At 46.1% G+C, this 24,884-nt stretch overlaps 1 protein-coding gene across 2 annotated transcripts; it reads left to right on the top strand.

The window, feature by feature from the left end:
- Positions 1-24,581, top strand: LOC140134636 (uncharacterized). Of its 2 annotated transcripts, XM_072155097.1 has the most exons (6): positions 1-124; positions 13,755-13,839; positions 14,183-16,437; positions 20,177-20,461; positions 21,837-22,029; positions 23,002-24,581. In XM_072155097.1, exons 2-6 carry the CDS (start codon positions 13,763-13,765, stop codon positions 23,156-23,158), a joined length of 2,967 nt encoding a protein of 988 aa, XP_072011198.1. In that variant the 5' UTR covers positions 1-124; positions 13,755-13,762; the 3' UTR covers positions 23,159-24,581. The 2 variants fall into 2 exon arrangements, with proteins under 2 accessions (XP_072011198.1, XP_072011199.1); XM_072155098.1 differs by lacking the exon at positions 13,755-13,839 and having other exon boundaries at positions 3-124.
- Positions 24,582-24,884: the final 303 nt, after the last annotated feature.

Here is a 24,884-nt window from a genome sequence, read left to right as displayed (position 1 = left end):
ATGGTTACAGAAGAGAGCGGACGTGATTGGGAAACCTCTGCCTTGTGTAACTGCGCTTCTTCCAGTAGCCCCCCCATCCAGCAGGGATTAACCCCCTCTTCTCTTGTCTGATCCGCCTTTTTCGGTACGTTGCTGTATTTGTTTTATATTTAGCCTTTTCCCTATTCAGATGTAGCAGAGCCGAGTGTGTCTCTTCCTATCGCTATGTAGGATATTGCATCAGCACAGCTACTTGCAGAAGGAACTAGTTGTAGTCTGAGACTTTGGGGGAGATTTATGTAGACTGCGGCAGTATCCGGTGCAAGAGTTAACCCTTAAAGGAGTGCTTGTCCCTCTAGTACACACAGGGGCCCACAGTGTCAGGGGGGCCCGGCCACCCACCTGCCACACTAGAGAATGCAGGATGTGCACATTAGGGCACATTTACTTACCCGATGCTGTCACGATCCCTGATTCGGATGGTCCCACGAAGATAAAGTCCGACGCGATTCACCAACATCATGCGCCCGATATACTGCATGTGCCACTTCCCCGCTCAGGTCCACTGGAGTTCACATCTTCTTCCCGGTTCATGTGAGTACATTGTCTTGCGGCACAATTTTAAATGTCAAATCCTGCGCGTTGTCTGAATCCGTCGGATCGCCTGACGGCCCGCCCCCTGATTTGTGTCGCATGGAAGCCGGCGCCGATGCTCCAAAATCCGACCACGTGCGCCAAAAACCCCTGTTAAATGCAGCGCAACTCAGAAATTATCGGGAAACCAGACCAAAATGCGCTCCGCGGACCCTTAGTAAATGAGCCCCATTGTGTTAAATACCTGTACAAGTCGTTTTAGCCTAGAAGAACGTGCACAGTCCAACTAAAGCCCCTAGCAAATGAGCCCCAATATGTATATAACAGTGCACGTCTCTCACAGCACACAGTAATGCCCGGGGAGGGGAGGGCAGGACCAGGAGTCTCTCGTCTCAATGCCGTCTGCAGCTACTGGGCGGCATGAACTCATATCAGTGACCTCTGACACCCCCAGGGTAAGAAGACTGCCTGACAGTGACTATATATGTGTGTATGACTGTATACATGTATTGTGTACTGTATGTGCATATGATGTGTGTAGGCTGTACGTGTGAATATTCTGTATGAGTGTATGTATATGGTCTTTGGGTATGTGTATATGTTGTATATACTGTATGTGTGTATATGTTGTATATACTGTATGTTTGTATGTGTGTATATGTTTGTATGTATATGCATGTATGTTTATATATATATATATATATATATATATACACTGTATATTTGTGTATGTGTTATGTGCTATACAGTATGTGCATATTTGTTGTGTAAATACTGTATGTGTGTATGTATGGATTTGTACATACTTTTTACATATCCTATGAGTGTGTATATATTTATTTGAGTGTATAAATGTGTGTATATGTGTATGTATGAGTGTATATGTGTACACATGTGTGTATACGTGTATGTATGTGTGTAACAGTTGTAGGACAGCGGCTGGAAAGGTAATAGATGGTGTATATATTCCTTTCAGGTTACTTCCATACCTGGGGTAAAGGGTTAATGCACTGACGAGAGACTGCACAGCCCTAATTACCAGGTGCAGCTGGGAGAAGGGGTTTTATCCCAGCGCTGCATCCTGGGCTGGAGCTCTGTGTGAGAGACATTGCTCTGGAAGGCTTGCCAGCCGTGTGTCACTAGCCGCTGTGAACACGCTGTTTTGCTAGAGAGGGACTTACCGATGTACAGGTAGCGCTCAGACGAGCCCGTTTTTGTTTCCCCGCTTTGTTTTATTTTATTTGCCTGTAAAGCTGCATTGTTCTGGCTGCCAATAAAAGCCGCAAGGAAACCGCATTTCTTCCGTCAAGCCTGTCTGTGTCTCTGGACTTTATCACATTAAAACTCACCCCGCTACACAGTGTATAAATGTGTGTACATGTGTATAACAGTGTATACATGACTGTGTACCTGTATGTATGTGTGTAATGGTGTATAAATAACTGTATACGTGTATGTGTAACAGAGTATACATGTGTGTATGACTGTATACATGTATGTCTGTGTGTAACAGTTTATAAATGTGTATATATGTATATTTGTATCAATTTGTGTATGTGTGTATGTGTAACAGTGTGTAACTGTGTGTACATGTGTGTAACAGTGTGTACATGTGTGTAACAGTGTGTACATGTGTGTAGGAATGCATATAAGTATATAAATGTGTGTGATTGTATGTACAAATATGTCTATATTGTTTTAAGGTAAGTGGGCCACATGCTGCAGTCTGCTATGGGCCCAGCCCTTCCGAATTACACCCACGCCTGGAACCATGCTTTTTGTGTCTATAAAGTGCACAACTAAACATACAGGCAGCTAAAAATAGGCAGAGCCTGGATCTTTATCTGCAGCTTGGATTTTCAACTATGTTGGGAATCAAGTTTCTAGGTGCTACAGAACCAAAGAATGGGTTTTCTTAAAGGGAACCTGTCACCAGGAACCTCAGGGACCTAAAGACCGATTGTAAAAGTCCATGACATCTGCAGTGCAAAAATGCCTCTCTGCCTTTTCGAAGTATTTGCATTACAATATAATTGTGTGTTATAACTTACTCTTGTGCAACATCCCCCACCGGGGCCTAGCCCTTGAGGTGAGGCCTGGTGACAGCCGGGGCCCGCGGTACCGGAGTGGCTGGCGGTTGCGGCCTAAGCACGCTATTGTCACGGTGCTTGGTACGGGGGAACCGGAGGGCTGTCCTACAGCCTGGCAGGTCTCCAGCAGGGTGGTGTTGGCAAGAAAAGATGAGGGAGAGGCTGCTATAGCAGATCTCCCTGGGGCAACCCCCTAATGTCCCGAGTGTGAGTCTCTGGGTGATGGACAGGGTGCCGGTGATGGAGGCAGCCGTATTAGCAGGGACCAGACGGAGACAGAAGTTGAAGAAAACAACTTACAGTTCTTTATTTGAACCGGCAGGAACCGCAGCAAACGTGCCTTTAACAGGTAGATGGAGTGCTGAGATGTGAGTTGGAGGGAGCCTCAGGAGATAGTTCATCAGCCTGGATGTAGAGGGCAGGCTGGGAAGGCAGCTGTGTCCTGGTAGGAAGCTTCAGCTCGTCCTGTAGGGCTTCAGGTATCACCTTTAAAGGTAAGATAATACCCCTTTTCCTCACTACACTAACTCTAGTCTAGTGCTCCACTCTTCAGAGGCAGGGGCTTGGCTCTTCCTGCTCTGGTATGGGCCAGACTGAGATTACTCACTCACTCACTCACTAGGATTCTCCTACACTGGAATCTCTCTCTTGAGAGACTTCTCTCTAAATCCTCTAGAATCTCCAGAACATTCCTGGCCAGGGAGTTTTATTACCTCCCTTTGGTCAGGTGGTGGCTGCTCCTCCAATCACATCTCAGCTTACAGAGCACAGGATGTAACACATATCATTGGACAATAGCATTTTGCATCATACAAAATACTTAACCTCTGCCTTGCCAGGCAGGATTCACCACTGCAATACCCCGATGTCCTATCAGGACCATGTAGTGTAAGGTGATTACATGCAGGTGGGACGTATTCGCAAACACTACCTCGCCATTGCATCGGCGAGGGTGTTGCATACCCCGGGGGCAATTGAAAGAGCCGCCCTCGGCTCGACTACAGATGTATTGGGGCACAGAGGGGGCTAAGGGCACCTCTGGGAAGTGCAGGCTATGTGAGGTGTAGGGACAAACCGCCCATGGTCCTGGAGACAGGCACCTGGGTTGGTGTCGGACTGAGACAAAACATGTAAGTGTATGACAGTTGGTCGCTGACGCCATTAAACCGAACTGTACAGTAGGAAAGGTGTGGTGTCATGTCCTGTAATCCACTCCTTGCACCAAGGCCTGTATATTTGTTGTATCAACGCTTCTTCCCTGGCGGCAATTATATAGTGTGTATCTGCATTGCGTTAGCATATGCGACACGAGTACCTCCTGACTGGCATCCTTACCCATGTATGGGTGGCATCCAGGTGCTAACTGTGTAACACCCCCGGTCCCCGAAGGACCCGCAGTTTACGGACTACCCCCACGTGCAAACCTCGGTTTGAGGGATCAGGTAGCGGTCAGTGTTTTACATAAAGACGGTCCGACACAGCCACACTACAACCTGAAAAGCCTATGAAAGGGTTAATGCAGACTACTGGCATATATGACAGCATGCAAACAAGTGGTAAATTCACATTGGCTTAGGAGCCCAATGGGTACACATCTTAAACGTTACAAACGTTACAGAGGTAGATAGGCTACTCAGGGTAGCACGATAGTAAATGTCTCTTTTCCTGCAAAGAAAAGGCATAAAAAGTGCAAGCATAACGTCCATACCTAGAAGGAAGGCATTAAGTGCAAAATAATAATAAATAAAGTGGCAACTTTTCCTTGGTAGTATCTGGCAAAAGTCTCACAGAAGGTCTCTAGTGACAAAGTCCATCTTCTGGGTACAGCCCTGGATGTGGGGAAAAGTGCACTGAGATGCAAAGGGTCTCCTCTTTGTCTAGAGGGACAGAGTCCTTTGAAGAAATTCTCTGCTGTGGCAGAGGAAGGGGTGCTATCATAGCACAGGGCAATAATCAGTTCAAGGTATGTCTCTTGACTGAGATAAATAGGGATGAGAGTCTCAGGAAAGTCTCTGGCTCTTTGGGGTAAGGACAGAAATATACAATATGTACATGGTACAGTACCTGAAGTGGGCAACAGCCCTTCAGGGGTTAGTCAGCATCTTCTTCGGTGGTAAGTACTTCGGTGTCAGAAAAACGTACCTGCCTCCTCCTTCTGCGTGACACCAGCTGGTACTCCTGCAGGTACGCAGGAGCTTTACCTTTTGTCTCCCTTTGAGACCTCCGCAGTTCCGGCTGGGAGAAGATAACAATCTCCTCATCGTCCTCCTCTGATTCAGGCATTGGAGTCGGAGTCTCAGCAGGCTCTGATGCTTCAGGGGTTGCAGACAGTGGAGCCGGATCATCCTCCACAGGCAGCCGTATTGGAGACTGCGGTGGGGATGATGGTCTCTCCGAGGTACCTCTTACTGGAGTGGAAACAAAACAGAATTGAGGCACAGTCACAAGTTCCAAGAAACTGGGGGTAGGTGAACACAAGGAGGTCTGTAAGTTGGGGGTCGAGGTGAGAGGTGTGGGCATAGGGGCAAAAGGACGAAGACATCTCTTCAGCCGGTTCCTATGTACCCGGAGTAGTGGACGGTCTCCTCTTGAAATCTCGTAGACTTCAGGGGAGAGACTGTCCCTAACTAGGTATGGCTCACGCTCCCAACGCCCATCTAGCTTACTGGTGGGATGGTTGTTGCGCAGCCACACTCGATCTCCTGGGGAAAAAGGCTCAGCACAGGCATTACGATCAAAGTCTCGTTTTTGTTTCTCTCGGGCCTCTTCCAACCGCAGATCCACAACTTCTCTGGCATCCGCCAGGCGCCTCTGGTGTTCGTGAACCCAGTCAGTCTGGGGGAGTAAAGACTGGGAATCAGGGGACTCCATGTCCCAGGTCATATCAGCAGGGAGATGGCCGTGTCTCCCGAACATCAGATAATACGGGGTGTATCCTGTGGAGCAATGAGTGGTATTGTTGTACAGGTACACTAATTCGGGCAACAGTTTTGGCCAGTCAGCCCTTTTTGCAGGGGTCAGAGTCCTCAGCATATTGATTAGAGTCTGGTTCATCTTTTCACAAAGCCCGTTGCCTTGGGGATGATAGGCTGTGGTCCTCAGCTTCTTGCAGCCATATAGAGTGCACAGCTCCTGGAAGACTTGGGACTCAAATGCTGTTCCTTGGTCTGTAAGGATCTGGTCCGGACAGCCATAGGGGAGGATGAAGCTCTTCCACAGGGCCGCTGCGGTGGTCCTTGCAGATAGATCTCTGACAGGTACTGCAACCACAAATTTGGTATAGTGGTCGATGATCGTAAGAGCATAACTGTGACCGGATCTGCTGGGCTCCAACTTCACGTGGTCCAATGCCAGGATCTCCAAGGGCCGTTGGCTCACAATGGGACGGAGAGGGGCCCTTTGATTGTGTCGCTCTCCTCGAGCGATGGCGCAGGCTGGGCATTCTCGACACCAGGCTTCAATGTCGGACTTCATGTTGACCCAGAAGAATCGCCTCCGGAGGGTGGCTTCAGTTTTCTGAGCGCCAAAGTGTCCGGACTGGTCATGGTATATTTCCAGTACTATCTTGGCGTCCCTCCTGGGAATCACAATCTGGTATAGCCGGTCATAAGTGATAGGGCCCAGAGTTCTTCTCTTTAGCAGACCCTGGTGCATGCTCAGAGTCTTTCTCTGGCGCCACAATTGAGACAGTTCTCCATCAGCTCTTCTGCGCCGGATTCTTTCAGGCACTCGCCCACTAGAGAGATAGTCCATTACTTCTCCTATGGCACGGCTATCAGCCTGAAGACTCATCCAGAGGTCCTTTTCCGCAGGGGGCTCTGACTCTTCTTGAGGAGTAGCTGGCGCTGCCTCTGTCGGTAGGGAGTACACTCTCTGGGCATCTTGACGCACAAACCGGGCATAGAATGCTGGCATCTCGACATCTTCCCACTGAGCATCCGTGGAGGGTCCCTCCCACTGGTCAGGGAGACTGGACAGAGCGTCGGCGTTGTCATTGGTCTTACCAGCCCGGTACTTGATGGTAAAGCTGAAATTGGCAAGTCTGGAGGCCCACCGTTGTTCCAGTGCTCCAAGACGTGCGGTGTTCAGATGCGCCAAAGGATTATTGTCTGTGAAGACAGTGAAAGATGATGCAGCTAGATAGTCCTTGAACTTTTCGGTCACAGCCCAGACTAATGCCAGAAACTCCAACTTGAAGGAACTATAGTTCTGATCGTTTTGCTCCGGTTCTCGGAGGGAACGGCTGGCGTAGGCTATGACCCTTTCAGTTCCGTTTTGGAGCTGGGATAATACCGCCCCTAGACCTTGCTTGCTGGCATCAGTGTATAGGGTGAAAGGCAGACTATAGTCTGGATATCCCAACACCGGAGGTTCAGTCAGCCGTTGCTTGAGCATCTGGAAGGCAGCTTCTCGTTCGGCCGTCCACTCAATGGATACTCGGGAACGTTGGCTCTCTTTTGGCAGGCCCCTTAGAAGCTCTTGCAGGGGAGCCGCCAGCTGGGCAAACTTCGGGATGAAACGCCTGTAATAACTGGCAAATCCCAGGAAGCTTTTGATGTCCCGTACGGTGGATGGGGTAGGCCAGTCGTAGACAGCTGCAATCTTCTCTGGATCTGGCTCAATTCCATGAGCGCTCACCACATGTCCCAGGTACTTGACGCTAGGTTGTAGCAGGTGGCACTTGGATGGCTTGACCTTCAACCCATGTTGGGTCAGGATTTGGAAGACTTCAGCCAGATGGTGGAGGTGGTCTTCATAAGTCTTGGAGTAGATGATAATGTTGTCCAAATATTGCAGGACGGTCTCGAAGTTGCGATGACCCAAACATCTCTCCATCAGCCGTTGAAATGTGCCTGGGGCGTTGCATAGCCCAAACGGCATGTTGTTGAACTCGAACAAGCCCATTGGGGTGGTGAAAGCCGTCTTCTCTCTGTCTTCTGGTGCCATGGCCACTTGCCAGTAGCCACTGGTCAGGTCCAGGGTAGAGAAGTAGGCAGCTGACCCTAGGGCTGCGAGGGATTCCTCGATTCGAGGCAGAGGATAGGCGTCCTTGTGGGTGATATTGTTGATCTTCCTATAGTCAACACAGAATCGAAGGGTTCCATCCTTCTTCTTCACAAGGACCAGCGGGGCAGCCCATGGGCTGTGACTCTCCCGGATAACGTTGGCTGTCTTCATCTCTTGTACCAGCTTCTTCACCTCTTGGTAGCGGGCTGGAGGTATGGGCCGGTATCGTTCCTTGATAGGAGGATGAGAGCCAGTAGGGATGGTGTGTTGGATCAGAGTAGTCTGCCCAAAATCCAGTGGGTGTTTGCTGAAGGCCCGGTGGTGCTTCATAACGACATCCAGGACACCTTGTACTTGGTCTGCAGGAGTAAAATCGTCATCTCCAATATTGAGCTCAAGCCACCAGGATTGCTCGGCAGGCTCATCTTCAGCACTTTGCTTCACTTCCAACTGTTGGGAGGCAGACAGAGAGGTTTCCACCAAGTCTTCAGGATGGACACTGAAGAGGGTGGCTACGGCTTGGTACTTTCTCAGATCCACTGGGGAGTCTCCCACATTTAGTAATCGAATGGGTACTTGTCCTCGGGATACCGTGACTAGGCTCCTGGCGGCTAGAATGGGCAGGTCTTCATCAGCTGGTAGAGGTTCTACTATCGCCTGGTAGTCTTGACCTTGAACGCCCATGCAGGCTCGACACCATACTAACGTCTCAGTCCCAGGTTGAAGGCGGACAGGTTGGGGATCCTTGATCCGGGCTCTGCAGATTTCTCCATTAGGGCCAGCAAACTTCTGTTGCGCCGCTAGAACCTGCATAGTCTCCTGAATTACCTTCCGGGAACCGTTGGGCACTGTTGGCAGGGAGTCGTGGAGAGCCTTCAGCACTTCAGGGTAGCAGTTGCGGAGGACATTGGTACCCAGTACCAGGGAGAAGTTACCGTTTTCGGGGACTCGTGTCACCACTACGCCCTGTCTGGTTAACTCAGTGTCTCCAATGGTTAGTGTGGGCTCCCAGTAGCCGCGGATGGGAACGGGTTTTCCGTTCGTAGCAATAATGTTCAAGTAAGCCTTGGGAGGCTGGACTAAGGATGCTCCTCCTCGGCATTTCTTGAAGGCAGCACTCCGGAGGGTGGTCACTTGAGAGCCGGTATCCATTAAGGCCGGTAGGGTAACTCCATTGATGGTTACATGAACCATGGGGCGAGTCCCCACGAACCTGGGCATCCAGTTAGCATCTCGGGGACTTACAAGTTCTTCCCTTGGAGGTCGTCCCTTAGCTCCAAGGGTTTGTCGTTTAACTGACGACAACCATTCTCTTCATGCCCATATTTATGGCAGTAGCTGCACCGCTGGCGGGGTTTCTTCTGACTCCAGGTGCTTAACGACTTCGCTTCTTTTGGGCGCTGTTTAGTCGGAGAGTCACGAGGAGTAGCTGACCGTACCGGGTTCTCTGGAGGTTTCCTCCTCATAGCGGAGACAGTTACTTCCAACTGGGTCAACCGATCGAGGATTTGATGCAGGGTGTCCGCCAGATTAGGGACCGGTCCTGTTATGCCAGTAACTTCCACAGTCGCAGGAGTAGGTGATGCTGACTGCGTGGGATGGCAAGCGAGAGCAGATTCTTCCATTTCTACGGATTCAGGCTCTTTCTGCGGTCCAGTAGGTGATCGGTCTCCTAATATGTCAATGGCAATTTCCTTAAACTCAAGGAAAGAGGCCTGGGCATGTTGAGAAGAGATGATCTTTAGTTGACACCTTTGATTTCTATCAACAAGTCCATTGATAAATTGTTCCCTTAAGGTTTGGTCAGAGGTTTCAGCGTCTTTGGGCTCAAGGCAGGTGATGGCCTTCCATGTCTCCTGTAGGGAGAGGGCAAAGTCTCGGAGGGACTCTTGGGGCTTCTGTCTTTTCCCGAAGAATTTCTGCTTCAACTCGGAGACAGTACACTTGTCAAAGGTGTTACGTAGCCTATCAAGAATCTGGACCACATTCTGACACTGTTCTCGGGGCCAGGACTTGACTTCCCGGAGAGCGGGTCCTTTCAACTGCCCGATGAGGATGCCCACTTTCTGTTCCTCTGTGAATGGGAGCAAGGCGAAGGTGGCTAACAACTTGTCCCTGAATTCAGGGAGAGTATGTGATTCTCCCTCGTAGTAGGGTAACCAGGGGGCCCCCAGATAGTAGGGCATAGTCAGAGGCATCATGGTGGGAGTCCCAGGGACACTAGCTGTAGCAGGGCTGAAGGGACTCTCTGGAGTACTTAACATGCTCCGGTACCCTGAGGAGGGACCAGGGGACGGGACTTGCGCCAGTCCCGTATCTTCGTCCTGGGCGGACATGACTGGCCTAGCTGAGGGAAGCCTGTAGGGTTATACAATGTCCGTTGCTAGGGGCGATGGCTAGAATGGGACGTGGGCACTTTAAGACACAGTCACTATTCCTTGGGAGGTGAGCCAATAACCTAGCGTCGGAAACAATCTCTACCCCCCTTTAACTTCCCCAGCGGTACTCACTCAGGATCAGCCGCGGTGACAGGACAGCTCCGGTACACGAAGGTCTCCGTTCCCGATGTCCGGCAGGCAGCAGGGCTCAGTGATGCTCCGCGGTGTTCTCCGGTCGCAGGACACGTGCGCCGGAACTCCGGATGAGGCGCACACTGCTGGCAGGCTTCAGGCGCGGCCTGCGCCGAATTCCAAGATGGCCGATTAACCCTCTTCGTTGCCGGCCGCACTCGCTCCAGCTCCTCCTCCACGGTAGTTCGCGCCACTCGCGCAGGGGGCGGAGCCTAGTGACGCCTCTGGGTTTCCCGCCAGTAAAAGTTGTGGCGGGCTGGAATTACTTGCTGCGCCACAGTTTCGTGAGGTAAATTTTCAGGCGCGGCTGCGCCGGATGTAGCAGAGCTGGTACAGTTCTTGCAGGGATTAACCTCTTGAGTGCTGGAGCGGCGCTCGACAGCACGTGGCAGCAGTATAACACAGTTCAGTCCAGAAACACACAAGTACTTGGGCCTAAACCCGGATGGCGGCAGGTTTAGGCAGCACAGTCTTTTTAATAAAGGAAAGTCTTTAATGCCGTAATAAGGCACAGAAGTATCAATCCTGTTTGTGACGCCACTTGCAACATCCCCCTTGAGGTGAGGCCTGGTGACAGCCGGGGCCCGCGGTACCGGAGTGGCTGGCGGTTGCGGCCTAAGCACGCTATTGTCACGGTGCTTGGTACGGGGGAACCGGAGGGCTGTCCTACAGCCTGGCAGGTCTCCAGCAGGGTGGTGTTGGCAAGAAAAGATGAGGGAGAGGCTGCTATAGCGGATCTCCCTGGGGCAACCCCCTAATGTCCCGAGTGTGAGTCTCTGGGTGATGGACAGGGTGCCGGTGATGAAGGCAGCCGTATTAGCAGGGACCAGACGGAGACAGAAGTTGAAGAAAACAACTTACAGTTCTTTATTTGAACCGGCAGGAACCGCAGCAAACATGCCTTTAACAGGTAGATGGAGTGCTGAGATGTGAGTTGGAGGGAGCCTCAGGAGATAGTTCATCAGCCTGGATGTAGAGGGCAGGCTGGGAAGGCAGCTGTGTCCTGGTAGGAAGCTTCAGCTCGTCCTGTAGGGCTTCAGGTATCACCTTTAAAGGTAAGATGATACCCCTTTTCCTCACTACACTAACTCTAGTCTAGTGCTCCACTCTTCAGAGGCAGGGGCTAGGCTCTTCCTGCTCTGGTATGGGCCAGACTGAGATTACTCACTCACTCACTCACTAGGATTCTCCTACACTGGAATCTCTCTCTTGAGAGACTTCTCTCTAAATCCTCTAGAATCTCCAGAACATTCCTGGCCAGGGAGTTTTATTACCTCCCTTTGGTCAGGTGGTGGCTGCTCCTCCAATCACATCTCAGCTTACAGAGCACAGGATGTAACACATATCATTGGACAATAGCATTTTGCATCATACAAAATACTTAACCTCTGCCTTGCCAGGCAGGATTCACCACTGCAATACCCCGATGTCCTATCAGGACCATGTAGTGTAAGGTGATTACATGCAGGTGGGACGTATTCGCAAACACTACCTCGCCATTGCATCGGCGAGGGTGTTGCACTTGCATCCTGACAGAATCCTGGGGTAGTCACAGGGGTTGGGCTTCGGTTTGGATGCATTTCAAAAAACAACATGTGACCTGTTTGAGCTGCAGGCTGCCTCCATCCTTGTGCTCCTGTACAGCTTGTCCCTCCCCCACTGATGCCAGGCTGACCAGGCTGTGACCTCTGAGAAGGAGCAGGAGGTGGAGCTGTACAGGAGCACAAAGGTGGGGGCCAAGCTCTGAGGAGTGAGTAACACAGACAAGGCACATGTTGTTTTTTGAAATGCATCCAAACCAAAGTCCAGCCCCTGTGACTATGTCAGGATGCAAGATAAGTTATAACACACAATTATATTGTAATGCAAATGCTTAGAAAAGACAGAAAGGCAGATGTGATGGGCTTTTACAACCTGTCTTTAGTGAAAATGAGGTCCCTGGTGACAGGTTCCCTTTAAGTGACACTGCAGGCAGTCCCCAGCACAAGATAGGTTCTGTAGGTTTGTTCTTAAGTTGAATTTGTATGTAAGTCGGAACCGTATATTTTATAATTGTAGATCCAGACAAATTTTTTTTTTTGCTCTCTGTGACAATTGGATTTTAAAAATGTTGGGTTGTCATAAGAACCAGGATTATCACTAAAGCTTCATAGCAGACACCTGTGATAACTGTTATAGCTGATTATTGTAGCCTAGGACTAAAGTACAATAATTACCAACATCCAGAGGTCCGTTTGTAACTGGGGGTCGTCTGTAAGTCAGGTGTTCTTAAGTAGGGGACCGTTTGTATATAATAAGTTATATAATAAATAATAATTACAAAGGGACATTGTTGAGATTCTTGTGTTGTAGGTGACGGGGGTGTCAGGTGATGTAAGCAATTGCTGTGAAGGGTCAGAGGTCATCTCTAATAATATAATAATATGACTTCCTGAGACTGATATGGCAGAACTCTGCAGATATACTGAGCGTGATAGCATAAAAAGAAATGTTCCAGATCACCAACCTCCCAAAAGAGATCCCCTCAGGGCCGGTTTAACGTACTTCAACATCTAGGTATGCGGTGAATAATAAGTCAACGCGTTTCAAGCGGTATAAGCTCTTAATCATGACTCCTGTGTGAGTGTGTCCCTTTCCCTCTTTATGTGTACAAGCATTGAGTGGGAAACACCCATGTATTCATGTTATACATAAATGTAATTATGTTATTTTAGTGATCAGTGGCCAAAGGATGTTTTTAAAGGGAACCTGTCACCGCGTTTTTTACAAATACAGCTGCTGTCAGGTTCCTATAGAGCCCTAGTAACTATCTGACCCCCTGCTTTTAGCTAAAAGTAGTTTAGATCCCCATAAATCAGTTATAATCTTGCCTGGTATCTATGTATCTTTGGAGCGAGTCGAGGGGGCGTGACCTAATGTCATGTGCCCAGGGTGACATCATCAAAGGTCCTTAAGCTACTTAATATTAGCAAACTGTACACCAATCTTCTACTCTTCTCCATGCAGGCTGCTGTGATACAACGGGGCTCATTTACTTACCCTGTCCTGTCGCGATTCCTCGGCGCATTGTCCAACGTGGATTCGGGTTCTGCGAGGATTCACTGTAATTTACTGTCCCAGGCTACAATAAACAGCTATAACAGTTATCCGACGTGTCTGTAATTAAGATTTTCTGTTAATCCTGGTTATTATGACAATCCAACATTTTTTGAATCCAATAGTCACAGAGACCAAATTTTTTTTTTCCTGGGGCTTCAATTACAAAGTATACAGTACTGACTTACATACAAATTCAACTTAAGAACAAACCTACAGAAGCTATCATGTGCGTAACCAGGGGACCGCCTGTATAGTAATCTCCTAAATTTCCTTTAGTGATATCTGTATGCACATAGGATTTTATGCTTCTGCAGGGTTCAGACACTTTGGATCAGTAAAACAAAGCTTCAACTTTTATAACTATATTTTATGAACTTAATCAGTGACTTCAAGAAAAATTATGCTTTTTTTATAGGCTAAAAAATGATGATGTTTGAAGATATTGGTTTTCCAGTCAAGGACACATCAGGACAAGAGACGAACAGTAATATGGATCCTGGGTAATTCATTAACTAAATTTTGCTTATTGTGAAAAGTATCTTATCAATATGTCCCTAATGTGCTCAGCAATACAGACAATGGCTGCCCAGAAAACCTTAAAATCCTTCAATTCCTCCAAATATTAAAATAATAAAAAAATAATAAAATAATAAAAAAAAACAAGTGTAAAAGACCTTCACCAAATAGTTGCCTCCTGTGATAGATGTTTCTCCACTTATCCTGGGAAAATTGAAATCTTTATGTATCCCCCATCATTCCGAAGCATCACCATTGTCACTTCCATAATGTAAAATGCTAATAAAGTTTTTAAGTTTCGTTTCTAACCTCTTTCATTTTCTCTAGATATTTTACAGAGATACAACTGAGCACTGAAGAGTCTCAGCTTTCAATAAACACCAACATATCCTCCATAACTTCTGGATCAAAACACGAATGTTATGAGGAAAAGAAGAAAACCGAGACACAGAAGACCAACTTTTCTTCTGGAATTGATGGACCTGGTCTCCTACCCACTGCAATCAATGAACACGACCACATGGATGTCTCATCCACAGGCCCTAAGAGCGCTGGCTTTGAAGCCAAAAGTGGAGCCTTTGAGGGCAATAGTATGAAGTACAACGCTTCCAAGGATCTCCAAGAACATGACCAAGTCCAAGATGACCCAGAACTAGATGAGAAATCTACTTTGACTTCTCCACCTGTGTCGAAGGACAATAATGATCAACAACTCTGTACTGACAATGGACAAAACAACATGGATGTCCCAGGTGCCAACCCAAACAAATATAAACCTGGACACAATATAGGGACCCTGGAGGTCAATGGCTCAGAGGACAACCCTACCAATGATCTTCAAGAACAAAGCGATGTTACACCTGAAAATGATGCCTCTATGTTGTATGTGGAGACTAATGATGATTATGGACCTGATTACAAGCCCTATACAGACATGGGACAAGATGACACGGACACTTTGTGCATTATCCCCAACCACATTGTTTTAAAAGACAAAATGGGCTCTAAATTGAAGGACATCTCTTCCAAAGATCTTCAACAACACATCAATGTCAAAGGTGTTGTGGAGGTGGATGAAAATAATACAGGGGGACTTGAGTGTATTGTCTGTGTAGCCTCCGAAGACTATACAGAAAATGATAGTCTTGATCACCAGCTCTATACCAGCAATGGACAAGACAACATGGACATCTCAAGAACCAGCCCCAACAACAATGCGTCTGAAGGCCGAAAAAGATCCTTCGAGACCACTAATACAAAGGACAATCCTTCCGAAAATTTTCAACAACAAATTCTGAATAGGCTGGATGAGAAGACTACAAGGCCATGTCCAATTAAAGATGGTGATTCTATAGTTCCTGTGGACAGTACTGAAGATTATGAAACTGAACATCAGCTCTATACAGACAATGGACTAGACAACGCAGATGTCTTGGGCGATAGCCCAAGCAAATTTATACCTGAAGACAAAGTGGGGATCCTGAAGGGCACAAGCTCGGAGAAGAACCTTTCCAATGATCTTAAAGACCATATCCATTTTCAAGATTTCATGGGGATGGGTGAAAAAACTACCATGTTTTCTACACTTGAGGCTGATGCCTCCAAGGTCGATGTGTCAGAGGAGACTGAAAATTATAGACCTGATCACCAGGTCTATACTAGCAATAGGCAAGACAACATGGACATCTCATGCACCAGTTCCAACAACAATGCATCTGAAGACAAAATAGGGACTTTGGAGGACTCTATGGTCTATCATTCCGAGAATATGATTATTCAAAGTGTAGACAGTAATGCATCTAAAGAAAAAATGGTGACCTCCGAGGGTGCTAGTTCTAAGGACAACACTTCCAATGATCTTCAACAACAGATCAATGTTCAAGATGATGTGGGGCAGGATATGGAAACTATTAAGTCTTGTGCATCTGCTGCCCCTTTAATCCCTGGGTCAGATGACAGGACTGAAGATTACGGACCTGGTCACCAGCTCTACACCAGCAATGTACAATTCAAAATGGCCATCTCATGCACCAGCAATCTGCAGCAAGGAGTCTCTTCATGCTTTACACCACAAATCCAAGAATTTTATTTAAAAAAACAAAGGAACAAAGCAAAGGAAATTCCTTCTCCAAGACTTCAACAAGAAAGAGATGCCACAGAAGTCGCCATCGTCAACATACACAAAACTCCGAAAGTCACCAATATAGAAGATGAAAGAAGAAGCAAAGCCAAAGTAAGAAGGAGAAATCGCAAAAGCAGATCTAATAATATCTCCATAAACCCTCATCCGGAAGATAGAACTTCCTCAAAACCTGGAGTTTTGAATAATTACCACTCAAGTCATAGACCGAACCGCCAACCTCAAACTCAGGCCAGTCTTAAAGTCATGGCTACCAAAACTCCTCAAGATGTAAGTCAGGTCAATAACCGTGGTACCTTGCTTGATGCAGCTGAGATGAACACAGGGACCACAATAGACAATCCACAGAAGAAGCTCAAAGGGAAATTACCCACAATACACATCTCCCGGATCGTATCACGGTTCTTTCTTGTGTTTCTCATATGTCTAAGGCTGGTGCAAGGTAAGTACAACACAAATAATGCAAGTTTTACAATAATATTGTATTTTATAAAATGCTATTTATCAATTATGATATCGTATGTTCCGTCCCCATAATCCTGTCATAGTGTACCAAAATAACACTCCACATACCACTATATTGTGCCATATCAACTTATTTCCTTAAAGGGGTTTTCCCACAAACGCAAGTTAGCCCTATCCATGGGATAGGGGCCTAACTTACTGATCAGTGGGGGTCTCAGTGATGAGACCCCCACAGATCACGAAAATGAGGGTTCCTATGTACCTCCATCAAACCCCTCATCGCTCCGTCAGACGAATGGAGCAGATGGCCGAGCATAGCCGTTCTGCTCCATTAATCTCTATGGAGCTGTTGGAAATTGCTGAGCGCCGTTCGATTATGATACCTTTAACATTTGTATCATTCAGACATAATACTGAAATTTAAGTAGCAAATAATACTGATACACAGTCCACTGACTGATTTTAGTGAGCCTAAGTGTGAAGTGATACCGGGGCTGTCCTGGGGAGTCAGTGGCAAGGACTATTGAAACTTTACTCTGCTAATTATAATATTTTATTATTCATAACCTATTCAGAAACTTAATTGATTTGTAATGAGTGAGGTATTAGTTGTGACTAGTGATGAGCAGACCCATCGGTACTCGTGTACCAATCTTGCGTGTTACCAATGCAAGGGGGTGGGGGGGGGTGAACTTTACCCGGAATGTTCTGTGGACTTATATCTACTGGTCCACTCATCACTGGTTGTCGCAAAATTGTCCCAACATTTCGGCATATATATCTGGTAATAGGACGTGTAACTGCAGACATTAGACATTCTAAGAATGTGAAAACTTTTTTGTCTGACATCAACCACTAAAGAATCTGGCTAATTTTCAGACACTCTTTTGAGTTTGCATTGTTGACCCTTTTTGCTATATATATATATATATATATATATATATATATATATATATATATATATATAATAAACAGACAACCAATAGGTGACTGTTACAAATCCGACTCTAATTGAAGTGTAATTTTGATCCCCTATATACACTCGTGGGGAGAGATTTAACATCGGCGAGCGGCAATGATACTCCGCCCCTTCAGCGCCACCAGATACATCAGGGTTCTACACCACCTGCCATATGGCTATTCCCAGCTACCATTCAGGATTAAGCGATCGCTGGTTGTAGTGATTGTGCAGGCGCGGTGCAGGAACACTCCATGCTGGCCCACCCCACTGCCAGTATAATGGGGGAAATAATCACAATTACTGCTCACTAGTAATTCTGAATATTTCAGGGCTTGTGCACCGTAAAGCTGGCATACAAGTCTTGATAAATATCCCCCAAAGTGTACACACCCCTGTGAAACGTCCTTTAAATCATAAAAAATATTTGTTAAAAAGGTGGGAGGGGTCAAAGCAAAGTATGAGAGTCTTAATGTTTAGTTAAATTAAAAAGTAGACATTTATAAATAAAGGGGGGTAATTTTATTTGATTATTAAAATTAAAGTTTAAAATTGAAGTTCAGCTCGCATTTCCAACTACAAATTTAACTTTCCTGTTTCTCAGATCCACAAGCCTGATGTAATCTGAAGGTTGAGCTTCTTATCTTTACAATGACACTAGCAGTATGCTTCTAGGTGCTACAGCACAAAAGATAGGGGCTTCTAAACTCAGATAAAATATGGTTCTTCTTGTGAGATTTCACATAAAAGAGGGAATTCTAGAATATTTCATTCTCTACCTGGAGGGTTGGTGGTTTAATGAGTTAAATCTAGTGACAGGTTCCCTTTAATGTAAGAGATAGAGGCATGGGTAGAGAGTGAGTTTTTCTTAGTCTAATGGGAGTAATACTTCTTGATGAAACTGCATTGGGCAGGCCATTACAAGCGCAGGGTGCACTAGATTCATTAAGAACTAGATTTATTTAGTCTGGAAAAGAGACGACTACGAGGGGACATGATTTATTTATATAAATATATGAATGGTCCATACCAAAAATATGGTGAGGGGGCACTGTCTCCGTCTGGAGAAAACAAGGTTTAGTCACCAGAGACGACAGGGCTTTTTTACTATGAGAACTGTCACTCTGTGGAATAGCCGAGCTCAGGCGCTGGTCACAGCAGGGACAGCAGAGAGCTTCAAGAAGGGTCTAGATGCCTTTTTACACCTAAATAACATTGATGGTTATGCTATATAGAATTGTTTCCCCTAAATCCCTTCCTCATCCATTCCCTTCCCTTCTTTGGTTAAACTTGCTGGACATGTGTCTTTTTTCAACCACATAAACTAAGATACTATGAACGTGAGCCAGTTTTGATGAATCTGCCGTCTTCTGCCCGCTCCACAGGCAAACTGCTCCTAGTACTGACTGCACTGGTTTTGATACATATGGGCCACTTGTATTAGTATTGTATTAGTGTGCAAAGAGAAGAGAGATGACAAGTTTCCTGCACAGGGGTGAGGAGATCTTTCATAGGCTGAGCAGTGCTAGATCTGTCTGACAGCCAGTGAATGCAGCAGCCCTGACACTTACATCAACACACTCATTAAGCCCCTTCCACACTGGCGTTTTTCACGCGCGAGTTCTGCGCGTGCATTTGACGCGCAGAACTTGCATTGCACTCTGTCCCATTGTATTCAATGGGTCTTTCTTCATTAGCGTTGTTTTTAACGCGCGTGCTTGCGTTCGTTTTCACGCGCGTCAAAATCGCAGCATGCTCTATTTTTGCGTGTCACGCGCGTTTTTCACGCCCCATTCAAGTCTATGGAGATGCATCAAGAACGCATTGCACTCGCAATCATTGCAAGTGCAATGCGAGTGCAATGCGTTTTAAACGTAAGGGTTGCTAGGTGACCAGAATAACAGTATTTCCCCTGCTCGCGATCGAGCATTTAATTAAAAAAACACAATGAAGAACAGTGAAGAATAGAATAAAATCATTGAACACAGTGAACACAGGATCATTTAAGAGAAAAACACAGTGCAGAATAGATTACAGATGTTCGGCACATCTGCTTACTTGTCGGAAGATACACGCGGAACGGTGCACCCAAAATAGCATGTGAAGAACAATATATATGTGTGAAGAACACATTGCAGATGTATTTAAACATCTGCAATGTGTTCTTCACACACATATATATTGTTCTTCACATGCTATTTTGTTCGCGCCGTTCCGCGCGTATCTCCCGACAAGTAAGCAGATGTGCCGAACATCTGTAATCTATTCTGCACTGTGTTCTGCACTGTGTTTTTCTCTTAAATGATCCTGTGTTCACTGTGTTCACTGTTTTTATTCTATTCTTCACTGTTCTTCACATCTGCTAACTTGTCGGGAGATAATATACGCGCGGAACAGTGAAGAATAGATCGCAGATGTTTGCAACTTATCAGAAGACATTATTTTTCAATTAAATAACACATTTTAATCCCAAACCATGGTCCCTTTGAAAAATGCTCGAGTCTCCCATTGAATCGCGCGTGAAAAATGCGCCGAAAACGCAAAAAAACGCTAACAACATGCGCGTGAAAAAGGCAAAAACGCTAATTACTCCAAGGAAAAATGGAACAAAAACGCAGCCAAAAACGTCAGTTTTTCACGCATTGCACCCTGACGTGAAACGCAACGCTAGTGTGGAAGGGGCCTTACTTCCATAATAATATAGTAAGTCCAGGCTGATACATTGTAGCAAACTCATTCACTCTCTTTTCATCCGCAGCTTCTCCGGAGCCGCTAAATTGGCAGGAATGTTCATTCCAATTGGAGAAGGGATCCCTGTTCAATCAATCCTTGACCATCACAGACCGCAATTTAGTGTCTATTACCTTCAACTTTACAACGACCCGTAAATATAACAATTTTACGGAACATGGAATCCACGTTCTTCTCTATAATGAAACCACCATGAGCTTTTTCACCATGAACCACAGTTCAGAGCACTGGATACTGGAGTACGGGAATAATCCACTCGAATGGGGAGAAACCCTTGCAGCCACTTGTGGAGGTGAGTTATGTGCCAAATACCCCAGACAAAATCTCATCCCAAGCATTTATACCTTTCTGGGTGCAGCACTGGGTATTTTAATGTGTGGTGTGAAAAATGGTTTAGTGAGATATCATGAAAAGCAGCACCGAGTATTTCAGGGGTAGGATGTGTATTCTCATGTCATGTCAGATCCACTGCAGCACAGAGTATTTCAGGAGCCTGAATGTGTGGAGAACTTGCGGAAGGTTACAGAGTGTCATTCACAGGGGGGAATAAGCAGGTCACCCGCAGCACAGAGTATTTAAAACATATAGGGGCACATATACTTACCCGTCCGGAGGAGTTCACCGAAAGTGCATTGTCCGACGATCATGCACTGTGCCGCGATTCACTAAGATCATGCGCCCGATATCCTGCATGTGTCGCTTCCCCGCTCAGGTCCGACAGAGTTCACCTTCTTCATCCCGGTGTATGTAACTGCATTGGATGCGACACAATTTAAAAAGTTAAATTCCCTGTTCAGTCCAAATCCGTCAGATTGTCCGGTGGCACATCCCTTCGCCCCCCATCCGGATTTCTGTTGCATGGGCCAAAATCTGATCGCATGCAAAACAATCCCCTGTTAATAATAATAATTCTTTATTTATATAGCATACGCAGCGCTGCACAAAGCATGTCAAATTGGTCCCTGTCCCCATGGGGCTCACAATCTAAACAACCTAACAGTATGTTTTGGAGTGTGGGAGGAAACCGGAGTACCCGGAGGAAACACACGCAAACACGGAGAGAACATACAAACTCTTTGCAGATGTTGACCTGTTAAATATCTGCACAGCCCCGCAAAACCCAAAAATGACCGAAAATCAGACAAAAGTGTGTTAGCGGACCCTTACTAAATAAGCCCCATACCGTATGCTGATCTTCTGTGCCCTGGTCATTCAGGTCACACAGCAGCACAGAGTATGTCAGGAAAGGGATGTACAGATCTTGTTGACCGTGGGAGAGACATGAGCTGATCCATGCTGGATGCTATAGACTCCGCTGCTGGGAACATACACTTTCCCCTGTGTCAGAGTATTTTTGGAGAATTTTTAGTAGAAGGCTCAGAATTACAATATTGGATGGAGATTGGGGCCAGCAGGGGATTACATATATGGGATTTTGCTAGTCGATTATTTTTAGTTTTGTGGGAAGTGATTGGAGGACAGCTACACAGTGGGAGGAGCATGGAGCCAGCAGTGCAGAGGATTTCAGGATCAGACTGTGCTCATCTTCTCGGTTACAGTGATCTGTAATGATGTCAATGAGGACTGGGCTTCTTCTATATGTGGTCACTGTTATGATGTGATTGAACATCAGTTTTTATTTATTTTTTGGTTTTTTTTTATCACAGAGCGGCTGAATTATTCATCGGTCTGGGACCAAATTCTTAAAGTCATAGAACTTGACAACCAATCATCAGAGCGGAAAAAGGATGAAGATGAGAGCTATACCTGGCAGGTTATAGTAGGCATTGTTGGTGGCGGTGCTTTAGGTTGTGGACTTGTATTTGGGTTCCTGTACATTTTTTGTCCAAAATTTAAGAGGTAATTACTACATTTTACATTTCATAAACTTATACGGTAATGAATTGTGAGTCTGTATTGTATCACTCCAGCCTAGGAGAAGTCTACTGCATCATTACTATTACCCAGGCTGGGAACCCTGTTGCCTTAATACTGTGTTATATGGGTGACTTGAGTCAAGAATATAGACAATGGGGCACATTTACTTACCCGATCCTGTCGCGATCCAACGGCGGGTTCTCCGTCGAGGATTCGGGTCTTCCGGCGATTCACTAAGGTAGTGCGGCCGATGTCCACCAGGTGTCGCTGCTGCACTGAAGTCTGTCGGAGTTCACTGGAGTTCACCAACCTATCCTGGGTGCAGGTAAGTGCGTGTTAAGCGACACATTTTTTTTTAAAGTACACGTTTTCCGACGGCTATGCCCCCGATTTCCATCGCATGCATGCCGGCGCCGATGCGCCACAATACGATCCCGTGCGCCAAAATCCCGGGGCAATTCAGGGAAAAACGGCGCAAATCGGAAATATTCGGGAAACCCGACGAAAAAGAGCAATTCGGGCCCTTAGTAAATGACTCCCAATGTATGAGCCAAAAAGTTCCTGTGCCCTATCCTGGGCATTTGGACACATAAGTAGGGCAGAAACTGGGTGAAGAAAATCCTCACAACAGCTGTGGCTTCAAGAAAAACCCATAAGCGGTCATTTACTAAGGGCCCGATTCGCGTTTTCCCGACGTGTTACCCGAATATTTCCGATTTCCCCTGTATTGCCCCGGGATTTTGGCGCACGCGATCGGATTGGGGCGCATCGCCGCCGGCATGCATGCACGCCCTTTTTTTGTGAGATACTGTGCATATGAGTAAGATGAAGGGATCTCGCCATATCTATGGGAACGTGCATGTAGATAATGCATGAAGGTGAGGAACACCAAGGATTTGATTGTCACTGGAAACCATTTGCCCTCATTCATTTTTTTTTTAATTCATTTGACAGGTGGGTCCAAAAAGTTGGAACTTTGCGTAGAGAATGGAATAACCCCAATCCTAGCACCGACCCAAACATCATCTATGCTGTTGTGGCACGGAGTGAGGTCAATGGAAATCTTGACAATCAAGAGAATCCACCAACAAATCAGGACCATATCTGCTGAGCTCCACATGATGGATGTTCTTCGCAATAGATTCAGTGGAATACTCAGGTTCTTCGTTGCTCTTTTCCTTCGTCTTCTTCGTACTGCAGATTTTGTAGGACTCTTACTTCTTTGATAGTTACTAAAACTTGACTTTAAAGATGATCTACCAGATGGGACATATCTTCTTGTAACCATATGACTTATGTCAGGTCAAGCTTTGGGGAACTCTGATGTTCATAAGGAAACACTCAAACCCAAACTTCAAACCCAAACCTCAGCTATGCTGTTGTGGCACGGAGTGAGGTCAATGGAAATCTTGACAATCAAGAGAATCCACCAACAAATCAGGATCATATCTGCTGAGCTCCACATGATGGATGTTCTTCGCAATAGATTCAGTGGAATACTCAGGTTCTTCGTTGCTCTTTTCCTTCGGATTCTTCTCACCGCAGATTTTGTATCACTCTTACTACTTTAATAGTTACTCAACCTTGACTTTAAAGCTGATTTACCAGATCGGACACATCTTTATGAAACCAGCTGACCGATGTCAGGTTAAGCTTTGGTGAACACTGATGTTCATCAGGAAATACTCACTTATGCCTAATGGACACCAAGAGCAAAAAAAAGGCTTTTTTTATCAGTTATTCAGCATTAGACATTGACTTATTTTTTACTTTAGGTAATTGTAACCGTATGTCAAGTGGATGGGTCGGGTCGGGCATGGTGACCAATTACGTATCTGTTGCTTTTGAAGCTAGACCATGAAGGAGTATTCCACAGTTTTTATGTTACCCGCCTATTCACAGAATAAGGCAGAACTTGCTGATGGATACAAATCTGACCATTGGGTCTCCCATTGGTCACAGGAATGAGAACTCCATTCATTCTTGATGAATTCACTGAATATTGTTGGGTACAAAGCTCTCATACAAGTGGAAAGAGTTGGTGTCCATGTGTGACCTATTGTACTGATTCTCATATTCACTAGGGGTCCCAGTGGTTGGACCTCCACTGCTTATCAATTTTTGGGCATAGAAAATAATTTTAAAGTGCAAAAATACAACTTTACGGAGCCCTGATGTCTTTTGACCTGGCCCTAGCAACAATGTAATACACTGGAGGGGAGTTTATCATGACTGGTCGCATTGTGCACCAGCCATAATTTTGACCCTTCCAGCACACCATCCACCTGATATACTAAGAGGCTCCGGCTTTGTGGAATATCAGGAGCTTGATTATGCGCCTGCATAAATTCTCTCCCAGGCTCGGCCTGGCGTAGAATTTTGCTATAGCCTGCAACATCCCCCATTGAGGGGCATTCTTTATTTTTGGAGCATTGTGTTGTTTTTGGCTCCCAATTTTAGAGGTTGATGTTATGTTGCCTTTATGTATTTAGAGTATTGTAGGAAGAACAAATAAGCGTCAGAAAAGCAGGTCTACAAACTTCTAAACCTCTCCATGAATGTGGATTCATGGAGGGGTTTAGAAGTTTGTAGACTTACTTTTTGTTGGTCTGATTTTGCACCTACAAATGTGTCCAAATAAAATGCCCTATATTGCGTTCAACAGAACTCTAACATAGAGAAGCACTCGGTTCTAATGCATAGAGGGGACCTCAGACAACCCCTTATCCATGGGCGGACCTTGGGTCTACTAGATGATTCCGCATGCGCATGGCTGTATTATGGATCTGTGTTGCACGGATACATGGTACAGTACCGTGGGTTCATACTTTACCATG

Source organism: Engystomops pustulosus, chromosome 6 (genome assembly GCF_040894005.1).
Source record: "Engystomops pustulosus chromosome 6, aEngPut4.maternal, whole genome shotgun sequence".
Taxonomy (NCBI): Eukaryota; Metazoa; Chordata; class Amphibia; order Anura; family Leptodactylidae; genus Engystomops; species Engystomops pustulosus.
This window is presented reverse-complemented; position numbering and strand designations above follow the sequence as displayed.

Bases quoted from the DNA above. Each gene is read 5' to 3' on its own strand.
- LOC140134636 (XM_072155097.1), top strand. From the start codon at position 13,763: ATGATGATGTTTGAAGATATTGGTTTTCCAGTCAAGGACACATCAGGA. The intron at 16,438-20,176 runs GTAAGTACAACA...TTTCATCCGCAG, and splicing joins ATGTCTAAGGCTGGTGCAAG to CTTCTCCGGAGCCGCTAAAT. The intron at 22,030-23,001 runs GTAATTACTACA...TTCATTTGACAG, and splicing joins TTTTGTCCAAAATTTAAGAG to GTGGGTCCAAAAAGTTGGAA.